The 20,287-nt window shown below is 33.4% G+C and overlaps 1 protein-coding gene across 1 annotated transcript in view; it reads right to left on the bottom strand.

Annotated features, from left to right (window-relative positions):
* The window catches only part of TNFSF13B (TNF superfamily member 13b), a 58,606-nt gene that overhangs the window by 27,556 nt on the left and 10,763 nt on the right, over positions 1-20,287 (bottom strand). Inside the window, exon 3 of the mRNA XM_051984177.1 lies at positions 15,699-15,755. Within this exon, the coding sequence (XP_051840137.1) occupies positions 15,699-15,755 (57 nt within the window). The remainder of the gene's footprint in view (positions 1-15,698; positions 15,756-20,287) is intronic.

The raw sequence follows: 20,287 nt of genomic DNA, 5'->3' as shown, positions 1-20,287 counted from the left end.
TGAAGCAGGTACTGTAAGCATTTTTGTTCCTAATAATATGCAAGAAAATTGGGAGAGGTGGAGCCAAGATGCAGAATAAAGGCAGGAATTCTCATTAAACCTCACTCTAAACTGCTCCAAATTCCTTTAAATAATAACTCTAAACAAATCTTAGAGCATCAGAACATCCAAAAAGACCATTTTTCATCTGAAGAAAACTAAGAACATCAGGAAAGATTTGTGGTACCAGGGTATGTAGAGAGCAATAAATAGTGAGGTAACTCTTGGTGAGGTATAAAACCCTTCAGCCCAAAAGGACCCAGTTGACAATGTCTGGTTTGGCTCTCATCTCCTCTTGGGGTGTCTGACCCTTCCTGAGAAGTCAGGGGAGCATGACCACCTTTGTTCTACTTTTGAAGCAAGGGAAAATTAAAGTAAAAAGAGGCAATTACATATTAATAGCAGGGTGCTTATAGTTAGCACTTGCACAGTATGCTATAATGATATAATTGTACTAAGGTATTTAGGGGCTAAGAGGACTTGAAATAAGTCTTTGACCATACTTATGGGTCTCCTGCTTCATCATTCCTCCACTAAAACCAAGCATTTGGGCTGGTCCGCACGTTATATTTCGGCATCCCAGCACTGGAGCTCTAGAAAGCATAGTACATTTTGGCACCCCAACTTGGGGGCTCAAGAAAGCACACTACAAGAGTAGGTATCCAGCATATAGTTCCATTATAGGCCCTCGTCCTGCCCCAGCCCCCAGCCTCATACCAGCAAAGTAAGAACGGGCTATAAATCCCTGATTCAGTGGCAGTGCTGGTGGTTTCCAGATCATTAATCCAGAGACACTAAAGGCGATTTAGAAGGTAAGCAGAAAAGGTCTGTGGAACTAGAGTCCGTGCAGCATGGATCCCAAACCCAGCCCCATCCCTAGTCCCAGCCTCAATGAAATCTGAAGCTTTAGCACACTAGATCTTACAACTACAATGCGGTAGGGCACTCCTAATAATTTCAGGGCAGGAAAGAGTGCCTATGGTCAGGTCTTTAGAAGAATCTCTAAAAAGAGCTGAACAAAACCTCTGAAGCAAGCTTGGGACAATGCACCTTTCACCCTGGAAAAAGAGCCGTTTCTTAACAAAGAGTTAAAAGCTGAGTAATAGGCTAGGAAAATGAGCAGACAATTAAAACAAAAAAAGATTCATACCACAGAAATTTACTATGGTGACAAGGAAAATCAAAACACACTCAGAAGAAGAAAACAAAATCACATCCAAAGCCTCCAAGAAAAATAAAAATTGGGCTCAGGCAATGGAAGAACTCAAAAGGGATTTTGAAAATCAAATAAGAGAGAGAGAGAGGAAAAATTAAGAAAAGAATTGAGAGTGGTGTAAAAGGAAATATAAAAAGCTAATGAGGAGAAGAATGCCTTAAAAAGCAAAGTTGGTCAAATGGAAAAGGATGTATAACAGCTCACTGAGAAAATATAATTCCTTAAAAATTAGAATTGAGCAAATGGAAGCTAATGACTTTATGAGAATCAAGATATAACAAAACTCTCACAATTATTTCCCATATGATGTTCTAATACTTGGATACTTGGGTCACTCCAGTCATTTATTGTAATAGTATACAGCACAGTTGCAAAGTCAAGAATCCTATCTCATGTGAACCAATTAGTTCTACTCTGTCCTGCTGAATTTGAGGGCATCCTTAATCTCAGTTAATGATTTTATTGATGCAATGTTGTAAGAGACCAAGTGGAAAAGGTGCCAGATATCATCAAAAGTGAGTCCCTATTTACTGTAGAAAAATTAAATAAAGCCTTCACTGACAGTTGGTCAACATATCATTTGTTCCAAGTCCTACAAATCCTTCCTTCATGTATCTCCCATGTGAACTGAACTGCCAAAGATTATCTTGACAAATGTGGTGACTTTTTTCAACAATTTCAAAAAGTTTCCAACTTGTTTAAAGCTAGAATTTGACATGAATATATTTTTGTGGTTTTATTTAGTTCTGAGAAGTTTGTTTTTGCTTCCAGTTAAATGTTGCATACATCTGTTGTCAGAAATACAGAGCAAAGAGCAAGTGTTCTTTTTAAAAAAATTCCTTGGTTATTCATATCATAATTAAATGGATGAAAGTTTTGTAAGGAAAATCAACTTTTACATCTTTGAAAATCCAGAGTCAAGATGGCAAATATTTTTAATCACTTTAGAAAAACAAAAACTCATAAATCAACTCAGTAAGAATTTTTCCCTAGAGAAAACAAAAATTAAACTTGGCTTTCTTTCTGTTACAATGTGCATTTTTCCCTCTTGAATTAGGTATCTCACAGATATTAATAAATGACACATATTTCACGTTAACATTTGCAAAGTACTTTATATACATTATTTCATTTGAGCCTTGAACTACCCTATAAATTAGGTTCCACAGGTATCATTTTCATTATTTTTCAGAAGAAGAAACTGATGGTCATAGAGATTAACAAAAGTTTCCATGATCAAATATTTAATTAATATCAGAGGTAGGATTTGAACCTATAAGTCTTCTTGACTCTTTGTCCAGAATTGCATCTTCTATGCCAGACTTTTTTACATTCAGATGGTGTACATATGACCTAAGGCTTATTCTTCAGGAAAGCTTGGTTTTATTTAGCACTTTGCAATAAAATCTTCAATTTGCAAACATAAGAATGTTGAAGTTCAGGGGGAATGATTTTTTAAAAAGATTTCTTCATGACAAAGTCACAAATAATGACAATATAAATTGATTTCAAAGAATTATTTTTTTTAATTTTTATTTAATAATTACTTTATATTGACACTCATTTCTGTTCCGATTTTTTTTTCCCTCCCTCCCTCCACCCCCTCTCCTAGATGGCAAGCAGTCCTTTATATGTTGGATATGTTGCAGTATATCCTAGATACAATATATGTTTGCAGAACCGAACAGTTCTCTTGTTGCATAGGGAGAATTGGATTCAGAAGGTATAAATAACCCCGGGAAGAAAAACAAAAATGCAGATAGTTCACATTCGTTTCCCAGTGTTCTTTCTTTGGGTGTAGCTGCTTTTGTCCGTCATTTATCAATTGAAACTCAGGTCTCTTTGTCAAAGAAATCCACTTCCATCAAAATATGTCCTCATACAATATCGTTGTCGAAGTGTATAATGATCTCCTGGTTCTGCTCATTTCACTTAGCATCAGTTCATGTAAGTCTCGCCAGTCCTCTCTGTATTCATCCTGCTGTCATTTCTTACAGAACAATAATATTCCATAACATTCATATACCACAATTTACCCAGCCATTCTCCAATTGATGGGCATCCATTCATTTTCCAGTTTCTAGCCACCACAAACAGGGCTGCCACAAACATTTTGGCACATACAGGTCCCTTTCCCTTCTTTAGTATTTCTTTGGGATATAAGCCCAATAGAAACACTGCTGGATCAAAGGGTATGCACAATTTGATAATTTTTTGGGCATAATTCCAGATTGCTCTCCAGAATGGTTGGATTCGTTCACAACTCCACCAACAATGCATTAGTGTCCCAGTTTTCCCGCATCCCCTCCAACATTCATCATTATTTTTTCCAGTCATCTTAGCCAATCTGACAGGTGTGTAGTGGTATCTCAGAGTTGTCTTAATTTGCATTTCTCTGATCAATAATGATTTGGAACACTCTTTCATATGAGTGGTAATAGTTTCAATTTCATCCTCTGAAAATTGTCTGTTCATATCCTTTGACCATTTATCAATTGGAGAATGGCTTGATTTCTTATAAATTTGAGTCAGTTCTCTGTATATTTTGGAAATGAGGCCTTTATCAGAACCTTTAACTGTGAAAATGTTTTCCCAGTTTGTTGCTTCCCTTCTAATCTTGTTTGCATTAGTTTTATTTGTACAAAGGCTTTTTAATTTGATGTAATCAAAATTTTCTATTTTGTGATCAGTAATGGTCTCTAGTTCATCTTTGGTCACAAATTTCTTTCTCCTCCACAAGTCTGAGAGATAAACTATTCTATGTTCCTCTAATTTATTTATAATCTCGTTCTTTATGCCTAAGTCATAGACCCATTTTGATCTTATCTTGGTATATGGTGTTAAGTGTGGGTCCATGCCTAATTTCTGCCATACTAATTTCCAATTATCCCAGCAGTTTTTATCAAATAATGAATTCTTTTCCCAGAAGTTAGGGGCTTTGGGTTTGTCAAACACTAGATTGCTATAGTTGACTATTCTGTCTTGTGAACCTAGCCTTTTCCACTGATCCACTAATCTATTTCTTAGCCAATACCAAATGGTTTTGGTGACTGCTGCTTTATAATATAATTTTAGATCAGGTACAGGTAGGCCACTTTCATTTGATTTTTTTTTCATTAATTCCCTTGAGATTCTCGACTTTTTATTGTTCCATATGAATTTTGTTGTAATTTTTTCTAGATCAATAAAATATTTTCTTGGAAGTCTGATTGGTATAGCACTAAATAAATAGATTAGTTTAGGGACTATTGTCATCTTTATTATGTTCGCTCGGCTGATCCAAGAGCACTTAATATTTTTCCAATTATTTAAGTCTGACTTTATTTGTGTGGAGACAAAGAATTATTTTTGAAGGTGCTCTAAATCACTTATTGTTAAGAGAAATACAAATTAAGCCAACTCTGAGGTATCACTACACACCTCTCAGACTGACTAAGATGACAGGAAAAGATAATGACAAATGTTAGAGAGGATGTGGAAAAAGTGGGACATTGATACATTGTTGGTGCAGTTGTAAACTGACTCAACCACTATGGAGAGCTATTTGCAACTATGTCCAAAAGGCTATCAAACTGTGATCCAGCAGCATTTCTACCGAGCTTGTAACACAAAGAGGTCTTGAAGGAGGGAAAGTAACCCACATCTGCAAAAATGTTTGTGGTAGCCATTTTTGTAGTGGCAAGAAACTGGAAACTGAGTGGATGTTCATCAGTTGGAAAATGGCTGAATAAAGTTATGGTATATGAATGGTAGGGGATATTATTGTTCTATAAGAAACAATCAGCAGGATGATTTCAAAGAGGCATGGAGAGAATGACATGAACTGATGCTAAGTGAAATGAGCAGAACCAGGAGATCATTATATATGACAACAGTAAACAATCAATTCTGATGGACACTGCTCTCTTCAACAATGAGATGATTCAGGACAATTCTTGTGATGAAAAGAGCCATCTACACCCAGAGAGAGGATTGTGGGAACTGAGTGTGGATCACAACATAGTGTTTTCTTTAAGTCTTTTTGCTGTTTTTTTCTTTTTGATCTGATTTTTCTTGTGCAGCATGATATTTGTGGAAATGTGTATAGAAGAATGCACATGTTTAACATATATTGGATTACTTGCCATCTCGGGGAAGGGAAGGAAGGGAAAAATTTAGAAGACAAGATTTTGTAGGGATGAATGTTGAAAATTATCCATGTATATATTTTGAAAATAAAAGCTTTAATTTAAAAAAATAATAATTTTTGAGCAACAACACCATTATCACCAAAACCAAAACAAATTCTAGCTTCAACCTGGCTTCATATGCTTTCTATAGTTCTATTTCTTGAAATCCCTTATTTTTTTGAACTTCTGCTATTCTTTTTCAGAAGCCTGTGTGTCAGGACTGAGGGAGTGAGTAAAAGGTGTGACCAATCAGAATCTCTCCCCTCCCCTCCCCTTCCCTCTCCTCTTCTCCCCTTTTCCTTCCTTTTCCTTCCTACCCTTTCCCTCTTCTCCTCTCCCCATCTTTGTCCATCTCTGATCTCTGACTTTCTGGCTCTGTTTTTCTCTGCCTTTTTAATAAGTCTGGATCTCTGTCTCTCTTGCTGTGTATTTTTGTAAGTCTAAATGTCTCTATTTTAGTGTCTCTATGTCTTTTCATCTCTCTATCTGTCTTTCTCATCCTAAAGGACTGTGCAGAAAAAAAAGCTTGTGAGAGATAAAAAATGAACAAGGTACCTGAAGAAAGAGAGAAAGAGAGAGAGAGAGAGAGAGAGAGAAAGAGAGAGAGAGAGAGAGAGAGAGAGAGTGAGTGTTAGTAATGTCAGCAGTGTAATCATTAGTGAAGAGGAAGAAGCTAGTTCCCTGAATGGACTTGAATTAATGCCACTGCCAGAACAAACAAGGGAAAATGAAATTACTGCTGCCTGGAACACCCCACCCAGATGCCAGACAAAACTGATGCAAATTGCCACAATACTGGAGTCAAAATCTGATTTCTACTCTCATATCCATAGCTTTTTTTATGCTCCCAGTCAATAAAGGGATGATTCTGCTTTGTTAATTTTTGATCTTGACAAATTTATTTTGCTTTCTATTGTACTATTTTTATTAAAAGAAATAATTTCCTTTAAGATTGTGTGATTATTAATTGCAGCCCTGATTTTTCTGTACTGTGAGTTAAAGGAGCTGAGAGGGTGGTGATGGATGCTGAAGTACTCAGGGTGGTAAGTGAGTTTTTTCATAATTGCTGGGATCTTCTCAACATAATTATTTCTAGTAAGACTAAAATGAGATTTCTGTGTTTCACATTTCTATAGCATCTCTAAGGCAGCCCAGGAATGACATAAGAAGAACTATAAAACAGAAAAGTACCCAGGATTGAAAATTAACCAAATGGCTCTAGCAGCATTGGGAAACGCAATTATTCTTTTTTGATTGGACCTCATCAATACACAAAAGGTTCCAGCTCTTTCTTAGCTTGTAGGTATCTACTCACCCAACCATCTCCTCTTCCATTTTCTAGCATTGCTGGAGAAAGTCACAAAATAAATCTGACTTCACCCAGGATAAATATGTATAACTTAAATTGGGCCTTTATTGTTGGTCAGCAGTTCTATTCAGCTGTCCTTATGCTCCATAATGATTATTTCCAACTATTTCCTTCTTCAACACCTCCAGGCCTTACACTTATTGAAAATTACCCACTCTACTATTTCACTTAGGTTAAGACAATTTGAAGTCCATTCTTTTGACAAGCTTCTTCTATGCCTAAAACCTCAATATGATTACTCATTCTCTTTATCTTCCTTCTTAGAGGATAAAGTATTTCTTGTCAGTGTTAACTTCTCCACTTATATATATGTTCTCATCCCCTCTGGATTCCTTTGGGGACTTTACTTCATTAATCATCTCTTCTCATGTTTCTTCAGTATCACACTTTAAAGCTATTCTTTTCTATCTGTCCACAAATCTATTTAGATTTCCTTCATCCTAAAAATTTTTTTTTAATTCTTCTACCACATTAAGCTACCACTCTATATTCTGTCTCTATCACATCTAGATTAGTTGAAAAGTAGACAAATCTGAAGTCTGTTCTCCCTCACCATCCCCTTGCAATTTGAACAACATCTCAAACACTGCCTAAAGTGCTTAGAACTTAAAACACTGCTGTTTCCTCTCTTGGGATATATTTTCCTTTGGTTTCAAAGGCACTGCATTCTTTTAGTTTTTCTCATATCCCCTGACTTTTTTTTGCTTAGTTATTTCTTTCTTCTTATCAAACCCCTAATATTACTCTTCAAAACCCAACATCTTTTAAATACTTCAAAAAAAAATTCTGGAACAATAGATTCAACAAAAGATGAGTATGAGAAATTTACCCAAATTAAGACAATTTAGGCAAAAGAAGTCTATGATCTGGCAATTGCAGCCACACAAGTGATGGGTCTTTGAGGTAGCTGCAATAGTAGTGGCAACAGCTTCAAGAACTCTCAATCCAGAGATTGGGATGGGGGCAAGGTTGAGAAAGAGATAACAATGAACCCTTTGTTGGTACTGGATGTAGGATCTGGTGATGTTTGGTAACTCTACTGTTCATTCTGTAGTTCTGGGTTGCAGTACTGGGTTGCAGTTCAGCCCTTGTGGTCAGTCACAAGACAATGCAGAACTTGGTCCCAATCCTAAGAATAAGAGTAGCACCAGCACTTGTGGCTGAAAGGGAACAAGGCCCTTCCTGGATAAAAATGAGAGTACAGACAAGGAGAGCAATGATCACGTCTTTGCGTGTATCATACCTTCTGGAAAGCACTGAAAACTTGGAGACCCCCCAAATTAGCCTGAAAGCAGCAGGAAAACAACCATGACGACAAAGAAAAAGAAAAAAAAACTCATGCTTGGAACAGTGCCTCCCCAACCCCAGGTGAGTAGAACCCAATTCTAACTCTAGAATCAAGAGATAGCATGGAATATTGAGCAACAAACAAAAAGAACTTGACAATAAAAACTTAGTATGGAGGCAGGGAAGACCAAGATATAAATTCAGAAGAAAACAACAATATGAAAACAGCTATAACCCAAAGGCTCAAAGAAAAAAAAATTCAGGAGAAAGGCCCAATAAGAATTCCTAGAAGAGTTAAAGAAAGAGGTAAGTATGGTAGAGGACAAATTAGAAAATAATTCCTTAAAAATTAATTGAGCAGTTGAAAGCTAATGACTCCATGAGACATCAAGAAACAATAATATAAAGTCAAAATGATTTTTTAAAAGTGAAATATTTCATTGGAAAAACAGCTTACTTGGAAAATAGTTTTAGGAGAGAGAATTTAAAAAATATTGGACTACCTAAAAATCTGAAGAGTTTGTACATCACATTTCAAGAAATTAAAAAAAAAAAAAAAAAAAAAAAAAAAAAAAAAACAAAAAAAAAAAAAACTGCCCTGATATCTTAGGTTCAAAGGACACAAAAAAATATTGAAGAATCCATTAATTTACTCCTAAAAGAGATCCCAAATTGAAACCTCCCAGGAATATAATAGTCAACTTCATAGAGCTCCCAAATCAAGGATAAAATATTGTAAGCAGCCAGGAAGAAACAATTCTGCAGAGTTGCAGTCAGAATCAAGCAAGATTTAGCAGCTTCCACATTAAAGAAGCAAAGAATAAACTACCCAGGCAAGACTGACCATCATCTTTCAGGAAAGGAGATGGATCCTTAATGAAGTAAGAGACTTTCAATCATTCCTACTGAAAAAATAAAAACAGAACTAAATAGTAAATTTGCTCTTCAAATAAGGACTCAAGAGAAGAATAGAAGGTAAACCAGGAAAAATATGTCCATCCATACATATGTATATATGTATATGTATATGTATATATTTATAATTTCTCTTACCCTATAAAGAAATAAGAGGGGAGAGAAGGGAATGAAAAGGGAGGGGCTGAATAAAAGGTAGGGCAAAAACACCAGGAGAGAGGGATTAGAGAAGGGAGGAGGGGTAATAGAAGGGAGGGCAGAAAGAGGGCAGGGAGGGTTAGAACAAAATATTAGTAAGGAAGGACAGGGTGAAAAGAGAGGACAAAAGTATATAGAGGGAAGAAAATAGGATAAAAGGAAATACAGAGCTGGCAATCATAACTATAAATGTGAATGGAATAAACTCTCCCATAAAATAGAAGCAGATAGCAGACTGGATTAAAAGTTAGAATCCTACAACATGTTGTTTACAAGTAACACATTTGGAACAGAGAGATACTACAGAATAAGGTTAAAAGGCTGGAGTAGAATTTATTATGCTTCAGCTGAAGTAAAAAAAAAAAAAAAAGCAGGGATAGCAATTCTGATCTCAGATAAAGCAAAAATAAGAAATAGATCTAATTAAAAGAAATAAGAGGGGAAAAAAAAAAACACTACATCTTATTAAAGGGTACCATAGATAATGAAGTAGTATTGATACTAAATGTATATGCACCAAGTGGTAGAGTATCCAAATTCTAAGAGAAGATAATAAGCTAGTTACAGGAAGAAATAGACAACCAAACTATATTACTAGGGGACCTTAACCTCCCGTCTCAGAATTAGACAAATCTAAACACAAAATAAACAAGAAAGAAACTAGGGAGAGGTTGACAGAATGCTAGAAAACTTACATATGATAGATCTCTGGAGAAAAATAAATAAGATCAGAAAAGAACACACCCTTTCCCCAGCTGTATATGACACCTACACAAAAATTGGTCATTTATTAGAAAATAAAAACCTCACAATCAAATGCAGAAAGATAAAAATAGTAAAAGCTTCCTTTTAAGACCATGATGCAATAAAAATTATATTCAATAAAGGGCTAGGAAAGATAGATTAAAAGCCTATTGGAAATTAAATAATCTAATTGTAAAGAATAAGGTAGTTAAACAACAAATCATAGGAACAATCAATAATTTCATTTAAGAAAATGACAATAATGAGACAACACACCAAAACCTATAGGATGCAGCCAAAGAAGTTATTGGGGAAAATTTTATATCATCTAAATAGTTATATGAATAAAATACAGAAAGAGGAGATCAATGACTTGCGTATACAATGAAAAAAGCTAGAAAAAGAACAAATAAAAAACCTCTAATTAAATATCAAATTACAAATACTGAAACTCAAAGAGAGATTAATAAAATTGAAATTAAGAAAACTATTGAACTAATTAATACAATTAAAAGTTTATTTTATGAAAAAAAGCAACAAAATAGATAAACCTCTGGTTAATTTGGTTAGAAAAAAGGAAAGGAAAAAAATTACCAGCATCAGAAATGAAAAGGATGAATTTACCACCAATGAAAAAGAAAGTAAAGCAATCATTTGGGACTATTTTGCCCAACTGTATGTTAGCAAATCTAACAATCTAAATTAAATGGATGAATATTTACAAAAATATAAATTGTTTAGATTAACAGAAGAAAAAATAAATTACTTAAATAAGTCCCATTTTAGAAAAAGAAATTGAACAAGCCATCAACCAACTCCCTAAGAAAAAAATCTTCAGGGCCAGATGGATTTACAAATGAATTCTACCAAATTCTACCAAAAATTAAAAAACAAAATAAAAAACAAACAAACAAACAAAAAACAATTCAAATACTGTGCAAAGTATTTGGAAAAATTGATAAAGTAATCCTGACATGAATATGGTACTGATACCCAACCAGAGCCAAAACAGAGAAAGAAAATTATAGACCAGTCTCCCTGATGAATATTGATACAAACATTTTAAACAAAATATTAGCAAAGAGATTACAGCAACTCATCAATAGGATAATACGTTATGACCAAGTAGAATGTATATCAGGAATGCAGGGCTGGTTCAATATCAGGAAAACTATTACCATAATTGACCATATTAATAAGAAAAATAACAAATCATATGATAACTTCAATAGATGCAGAAAAATTATTTGACAAAATATAGCCCACATTTCTATTAAAAATACTAGAGAGCATAGGAATAAAAGGAGTTTTTCTTGAAAATGATCAACGGCATCTATCTAAAACCATCAGCAAGTATCATATGTAATGGGGATCAAATGAAAAACATTCCCAATAAAATCAGAGATGAAAAAAGATTATCCACTATCACCATTACTATTCAATATTGTTTTTAAAATGTTAGCTTTAGCAATAAAAAAAGAAAAAAAATAAAGGAATTAGATAGGTAATGAGGAAACAAAATTATCACTCTTTGCAGATCATAAGATGATATACTTAGAGAATCTTAAAGAAGTATCCAAAAACTATTTGAAACAAAGCTTTAGCAAAGTTGCAAGATGTAAAATAAACTCACACAAATAAGCAACATTTCTATATATTACTAACAAAGGCCAGTAACAAGAGATAGAGAAATTCCATTTAAAATAACCTGTGGATAAGATAAAATATTTGGGTATCTACCCCCAAAACAAACCCAGGAACCATATGAACACAATTACAAAACACTTCTCCCACAAATAAAGTCTGAGCTAAACAATTGGAAAATTATCAATTGCTCCTAGGTAGGTTGAGCTAATGTAATAAAAATGATAATTCTACCTAAATTGTTCTATTTGTTCAATGTCATACCAATCAAATGTCCAAAAAACTATTTTCTAGAGCCAGTAAAAAAAATAAAATTTATGTGAAAATAAAAAGTCAAGATTTCAAGGGAATTACTTTTTAAAAATTGTGGCCTAGAAGTACCAGACCTAAAACTTTATTATAAAGCAGCAGTCATCAAAACCATTTGGTACTGGCTAAGAAACAAAGTGGTGGATCAATGGAATAGGTTAGATACACATGACACAATAATCAATGACTATAATAATTTAGTATTTTATAAACCTTCAAACTCCAGGTTCTGGAATAAGAATTCACTGTTTTACAAAACTTGCTAGAAAAACTAGAAAAGAAAGGTCAAAAATTCGCCATAGACCTATTTTTCACACCCCATACCAAAATAAGGCCAAAATAGGTATATGATTTGAGTATAAATAAACAAATTAAGAGAGCAAGGGTAGTTCATTTGTCGGATCTTTGGAGAAGGGAGGAATTTATGGCCAAAGAAGAACTAAAAGAACATTATGAAATGCAAATGGACCACTTTGATTACATTAAATTAAAAAGTTTTTGCACAAACAAAACCAACCCAAACAAGATTAAAAAGGGAAGTACAAAGCTGGGAAAAAAATTTTATAGCCAGTGTTTCTGATAGAGGCTTCATTTCTAAAGAACTAAATTTATAAGAATACAAATCATTCCCCTCAGTAGTAAATTATTAAAATATATGAACAATTTTCAGGATGAAATTAAAACTATCTATGGTCAAATGATAAAATGCTCTAAATCACTGTTGCTTAGAGAAATTAAAACAACTCTGATGTACCACGTCACACTTCTCAGATCAGCTAAGATGACAGGAAAAAATAATGATAAATGTTGGAGGGGGTGTGGGAAAACTGGGACACTTATGCATTGTTGGTTGAATTATGAAATGATCCAATCATTCTATAGAGCAATGTGCATATCTTTTGATCTATCACTACTACCACTACTGTTCTATATCCCAAGGAAATCATAAAGGAGGAAAAAGGACCCATATGTACAAAAATGTTTGTAGCAGCTCTTTTTGTGGTGGCAAAGAATTAGAAAATGAGTAGATGACTATCAATTGGGGAATGACTGGATAAATTATACTATATGGAATTAATGGACTCTATTTAAAAATGAACAAGTTGACTTTAGAAAGATCTGAAAAGATTTATATGAGCTGATGCTAAGTGAAACAAGTAGAATCAGGAATACACATACACAGTAACAGCAAGGTTGTGCAATGATCAACTATGAAAGACTTGTTTCTTCTCAACAATTCAATGATCCAAGACAATTCCAATATACTCCAGACAGAAAATGCCATCTGCATCCAAAGAGAGAACTATGGAGTTTGAATGCAAGGCTTTTTTTCTTTTTTCTGCTTTTTTTTTTCCTCTCCCATTTTTTTTTTCCTTTTGTACTGATTTTTCTCTCCCAACATGATTCATAAAGAAATGTACATTGTTTTTTTTAAAAAATTAATATACATATATATCCAGAAAAAAATGATAAAAAGGGAGGGAAAGAAAACAGAATCCAACAATATGTTAATACACTTTAAAAAGAAAGAGACAGAGTTTCACCAGAGTTAAAATAATAAGCTGGAGTAGAATCTATTGCGTTTAAATGAAGGAAAAAAGGTTTTTTATTATCAATTATAATCTCAAAGAAAAAGCAAAAACAGATCTAATAAAGGGATACAAATAGGAAAAATATATTTTTGATAAATGGTACCACAGATAACAAAGTAGTATAAAAAAATTTTACTGCAAATTTCTCAGATGAAGTCCTCTTTTCTCCAATTTTCATCCCATTTATAAAAAAAAAAATAAGAGGCATTCTCCATTTGATAAATGGTCAAAGGATATGAACAGGCAATTTTGAATAAAATTTAAAATTATCTTTTAATAGTCATAAAAATGTTCTAAATCACATTTTATTAGAGAAATGCAAATTAAAACAACTTTGAAGTACCAACCTCACAACTATCAAAAATGCCAGATATTGAAGGAGATTTGGGAAAATGGCTACACTAATGAGCTGTTAGTAGAGTTGTGAATTGGTCCAACCATTCTGGAAAACAATTTGAAACTATGCTCAAAAAACTTTGCATACTCCTTGACCTCATATCAATACTAAGTTTGTAACCTAAAAAGATAAAAGAAAAGGAAAAATGATCTATCTATATGTTCAAAAAATTTGCAATTTTTTTAATAGTAACAAAGACTTGGAAATTGAGAAGATACCCATCAGTTGGGGAATGGCTGAACAAGTTATAATGAAACACTATTGTATTATAAGAAATGACAAAGGGGATGATTTCAGAAAAACCTGGAAATATCTATTTGAACTAATGCAAAGTGAAGCAATCGAATGAGGAGATCATTGTATGCAGTAAAAATAATATTACACAATGATCAATTGTGAATGAATTAGCTATCCTCAGCAAAATAAAGATCCAAGACAATTAGTAAGGACTCATGATAAAAATTGCAATCCACTTTTAGAGGAAAAATTGATGAACTCTGAGTTCAAATTAAAGTATAGTCTTCTTTCTTTATTTTTCTCACTTTTTAATAACATGATTAATAAGAAGATGTTTTCTTGATTTCATATTTACAAACATATCATATTGCTTTCATTCTCAGTGAGTGAGGAAAAGAGATCATTTGGGACTCAAATTTTTTTCAAGTTAAACATTTTTAAAATATTATAATTTGCTTTAAAAAAAAACTAACACTGTATCTTTACTGAATAACCTTCCCATTATATTGTTAAGTAAACATACTTTCAAAACATGTCATTTGTTCTGCATCATTGGGTGTATGGCCATATATATATGACATCATAAACCCATTTTGATATTTATGACTATGGAAGAAATAGCCCCATGCCTAATGATCAATAAATTAAAGAAACCTCGACTTAAAAACAACCAATAGATTTAAATGTTAATTCTATCACTTAATATAGCTACACAAACTTGACAAGCCATTTTTCTTAACTTTTGCTTCCTCTTCTGTAAAACAAAAGGATTGTTATAGTGGAACAACATTAATGTCCTTTCCATCACAGCATCATATTAGTTTTAGTAACCCTCAATTAGGAATACTATTATGTTATTTAAATAACAAACCAGAAGGCTAATGAGATTCTTACAAAAGGAAAGAAAAATGATTTGTTATCAATATTCCCTGAGTTTGTTTTATTTCCCAAAAGGCCTAGCTATAGTTCTTTATATAAAATTATAATACCGTTACATTTCTGTTGCCTTAAGTATATTATATATTCAATATATTGCTCATGGTCACCTTATTCATTTAAATTAGTATTTTACAAATGTCACAAGAAATAAGAATCTATAGGACACCAATTATAGTCTTTTTATTCAAACTTCCTACTGGATATGGAAGTTTTAAAAAATTAGCTAAATTAACAGAACCAGACTGCTCAGGATAGAATTATTCTATATGATTTAGAGTCAAATTACATATGAAGTATTAAATTCAATTCTGGGTAATCCATTTTAGGAAGAATATTGATAAGCTGTCTAGAGAAAGAAATGTCTAGAAAATATCTAGAGAAGAATCCACAGATTCAACAAAAACTTTCAAATTATTTCATATTAGAAATAAATTAAGAAATTGGGTATGGTTAACCCAAGTAAGAAAAGAGTTGGGGGAAGAGGTCCACTATAGGAGGAATTTTAAGATCCATCATGCAAGTATTAGACATGCTAGTTTTTAGACAGCTATGTTGTTTGATTTATAATTCAGAATAACATTAGACATCTATCATCCTTTAATACAGTGTCTAAATGGGGCAAAATATGATTCATTATTGTTACCTCTTTGTATCATGGGACTTGTACCATCAGCAATTAACTGCAAGCAGTCTTGTATTCCTAAAACGCAAAAATGTTATGTCAGTAGAAATAATAAGAAACTAATACAAATTACTTTCTCCTGAAAAATAAAGCTAATAGTATATTCATTACTTCTTAGATGAACTATTGTAATATGAATTGATTTTCTGGCCACCAGGCTTTCCCACTTAAAATCATCTTTCAAACAAATACCAAAGTGATTTTTACAAAAATCAAAATCTGACAATGTCACCTCCCTTCCCCCTATATCTCAGAAAACTCCACTGATTCCCTATTATCTCTATCCAACCAAATATTATGCTCCTCAACTGTTTACAACCTGGTCCCTTCCTACCTTTCCAGACTTCTTACATTATATTCCTTTCAAGATATTCTATGGTCTATTCATACTAGTCTGCTTTCAGTTCCTTACATATGAATGTCCTTAATTCCATAACTTTGCATTTTCTGTCCCTTTTGCCTGAAATGTTTTTTTCTTCACTTCTACCTCTTGGAATCTCTGTTTTACATCAAGAGTCAGCTCAAAAACAACTTTCTATAGGAGGCCTTTTATAGCCCTCCCCACTGCTACAGTCTTCACCTCTAAAGTTACTTTGTAATTATAATATATATGCATATATAAATATGCCTATTTATAATATTTGGGCATATGTACAGATATGTAGATATTTATGTTATTTCATTTTTGTCTTTGTATCTCCAAAGCATAGCATAGTGGGGCATTCCACAACATATTAAATTCTTATTGACTGATAATATTCAAACCAATATGTCAGAATAATATCCAAGAAATATTTCTTACCACTTATATAAAGTGGAGTCCATGACTGCTGTTGATATAGTTATCAGATATGTAGCTATAAGTATAAAGATCAATTTTTCAACATAATGGACACATATTCATATGGTCCTAGAAAAGCTACAGAAATTGAAGGAAGTCTTATAATTCATCTTTAGTGTTTAATCTAATTTCATGTAAAATGTTAAATAAATCCTTCAGCAGGATTGTCTGTAAAATACACTGAAGCATAGAGAAACTATAATATCCACTTCAATTATATTTAACATGTAGCATAATCAGGTGGAAAACTTAACAGTGAGATTGAGTTCACTTAACAGTATTGAACCAAAAAAGAAATCAATACTTTTTCCAAATAAAATGTGAGTTCTTAATAAGATTGCATAATCAAACAATTATATTTTGGAAAATAATCCTTAGCTGTCTCTTTCAGTGAAGAAAAAAAAAATTAGACTAAAATTTCAAATACATAAAAATCTATAGTAGTATGTACTAATGTAATAAAGAACATATTAAATATGTTTGCTACTCTTACAACACTGATTATTTGATTCTAAATTTAAAAAAAAAAACTTTCAGGAATTAATTCCACATCGAATAAGTTCATGGGATATTGTTCGTAGATAAAAAATCCTATGTAAATATTAAAAGTGTTATTTTTTGTTTTATTAACATAGGCTAAAATAAAAAATATATATATTAAGTAAGGGTGAAAATATAGCATTGATGAGTTTTTAGATTATAATATAATTAAATTTACTGCTGGGTTATTTTAGTGATTTATTAGAAAGTCACATGTTCCCTATTCCCAGCCTTAAACCTTGAGATGCAGGAAGATAGTGAAGTTCCAAGAAGTGACAGGAAGTTATAGGAAGTGATGTGACCTATGGGATGCAGACAACATTGGTGACCATTGGTTATGGATGGTTACATCCTTTTGGTCTATCCAATAAAAAGGCTTGGGTTTTTTTCTTATTTAACGGGCTGTTCTACTTCCTGCTGGCCAGGTTTAGGAGCACATGTTAGGAATTGGGATGACTCCCAGGTGCTTGTCTGGGCCCTTCCCTTCAGGATTAAATAAATGCTTTCTCTTTTTATCAGAAGATGTCTCTGCTTAGTTAATTTGGGAAAAGGGGTCTAGCACCCATCCCACACACTGCTATATGAATTAAAACCAAAGTGCAAACATCCATAATTTTTCCCTCAGAAACAGATGCCTTACTCTACTATTGATAGCATTAGTCAATCACATTCTTTCTATTCATTAGATTTGGCTATTTTTGGTTTGTTGAAGTAATAATATACCAGAGATCAAAATGTTTGACTTTCTAATACTTCATCTCATCAATCCCATTCAGCAGTGAATGTTTTTTTTTTTTTAATAACTTTTTATTGATAGAACCCATGCCAGGGTAATTTTTTACAACATTATCCCTTGCACTCGCTTCTGTTCCGATTTTTCCCCTCCCTCCCTCCACCCCCTCCCCCAGATGGCAAGAAAAACAGTTTTCTTGTTGCACAGGGAGAATTGAATTCAGAAGGTATAAATAACCTGGGAAGAAAAACAAAAATGCAAGCAGTTTATACTCATTTCCCAGGGTTCTTTCTTTGGGTGTAGCTGCTTCTGCCCATCTTTGATCAATTGAAACTGAATTAGCTCTCTTTATCGAAGAAATCCACTTCCATCAGAATACATCCTCATACAATATCGTTGTTGAGGTATATAATGATCTCCTGGTTCTGCTCATTTCACTTAGCATCAGTTCATGTAAGTCTTGCCAGTCCTCTCTGTATTCATCCTGCTGGTCATTCCTTACAGAACAATAATATTCCATAACATTCATATACTACAATTTACTCAACCATTCTCCAATTGATGGGCATCCATTCATTTTCCAGCTTCTAGCCACTACAAACAGGGCTGCCACAAATATTTTGGCACACACAGGTCCCTTTCTCTTCTTTAGTATCTCTTTGGGGTATAAGCCCAGTAGAAACACTGCTGGATCAAAGGGTATGCACAGTTTGATAACTTTTTGAGCATAGTTCCAAATTGCTTCCAAAATGGCTGGATGTGTTCACAATTCCACCAACAATGTATCAGTGTCCTTGTTTTCCCACATCCCCTCCAACATTCCACATTATCTTTCCCTGTCACTCTAGCCAATCTGACAGGTGTGTAGTGGTGTCTCAGAGTTGTCTTAATTTGCACTTCTCTGATTAATAATGATTTGGAGCATATTTTCATATGTCTATAAATAGTTTCAATTTCTTTGTCTGAGAATTGTCTGTTCATATCCTTTGACCATTTATCAATTGGAGAATGGTTTGATTTCTTATAAATTAGAGTCAATTCTCTCTATATTTTGGAAATGAGGCCTTTATCAGAACCTTTGATTGTAAAAATGTTTTCCCAGTTTATTGTTTCCCTTCTAATCTTGTCTGCATTTGTTTTGTTTGTACAAAAACTTTTCAATTTAATATGAGAATGATTTTTTTTAAGCAATTTCAACTAGTTGACCAATAATCAATATAAGTGCTTACTACAGATCATGTATTATATTATTTGCTAGAAAACCAGTACCTAAATATCTTAAACAGCTTAATTTTCTCTTTCACATTTCAGAGGATATATATAACATTATACTTCATCTAGCTTTCTATCACTACTTTCAACGTAGACAGAAAGGCAAGATATACTATTGTGTCATTTTGGTCACCTTTCTGGTTCATTGAAAAAGAGCTAAACTTACTCATTCCCATGACTTTCCATGACATACAATTCTCCACAAATTAAAACCAGAAAAAAGTCCACCCCCTCTCAAAATAAAATAAAACAGGAGTTTATAGATGAGTGGGAGAAGGATGTTTATTAGTGGAGAAAAGCTGATACAAAATTTCCCCAACTAGATAAGTAGAGGATTATATGTAATCTTTTTTCCTCCTTTTTTCAGCTTTTGGTTGAGAAGGGCAGATTTCAGAACAATTTCAAAGCAAAAAGTAGCTCTAGCACCTGCAGGAAATCAAGAGACCTGGTCACAGATTCAAGGCCAAGGGGAATGCTACAACTTGTAGCTTCAGGGGAACAGGATTCTTTCCTGGATAAAGACCAGAGCACAGACTGAGGGACAAATTACACCACTTGGAAGCACCAAAATCTCATATACCTCCAGAATTAGCACTTAACAGTAACATGAAAAAGCCTGAAAGTTTGGGAATAAGTACTTCCCCTCCCCAAGAAGAGTAAAGTTCAACTTTATTATAAAATTTGAAATCAAGAAATAGGCTAGGAATACGAGCAAACAATAATAACAATAAAATATCCTGACAATTAAAAGCTATAATACTGGCAGGTAAGACCAAAACAAACTCAAAAGAAATTAAGAACATAAAAACAGCTATAATCAACACCTCAAAAGAAAATGCTAATTGGAAAGCAAAATTAGAACTTTTGAAAGAGTTAAAGATACATGTAATGGGCTGAAGCTTTTGAAGCTCTTGTTGCACTGAGGTCCCTCTTAGCACTTGAGGCTAATTGGACAATACTCTATTAATATATGCTTGGAGAAAGAATGGCCCCCCTCTGTGCAAATTTGATGTGTTGTATAGGAGACTGTGTAGACGATTTGGTGGGTGGAGTGAGAGAGCCAGAGGCACTGCTGGCCAGATTCTGTTGTGATTGCTCTCACTTCATATAGCCATTTCTCCTTCACCTCCACAAAGAATAAAGATCAAGGATTTTCCCTTATTC

This window comes from Antechinus flavipes, chromosome 3 (genome assembly GCF_016432865.1).
Source record: "Antechinus flavipes isolate AdamAnt ecotype Samford, QLD, Australia chromosome 3, AdamAnt_v2, whole genome shotgun sequence".
NCBI classification, from domain to species: domain Eukaryota; kingdom Metazoa; phylum Chordata; class Mammalia; order Dasyuromorphia; family Dasyuridae; genus Antechinus; species Antechinus flavipes.
The sequence above is the reverse complement of the archived record's forward strand: the minus strand, read 5'-3'. Positions and strand labels throughout refer to the sequence as shown.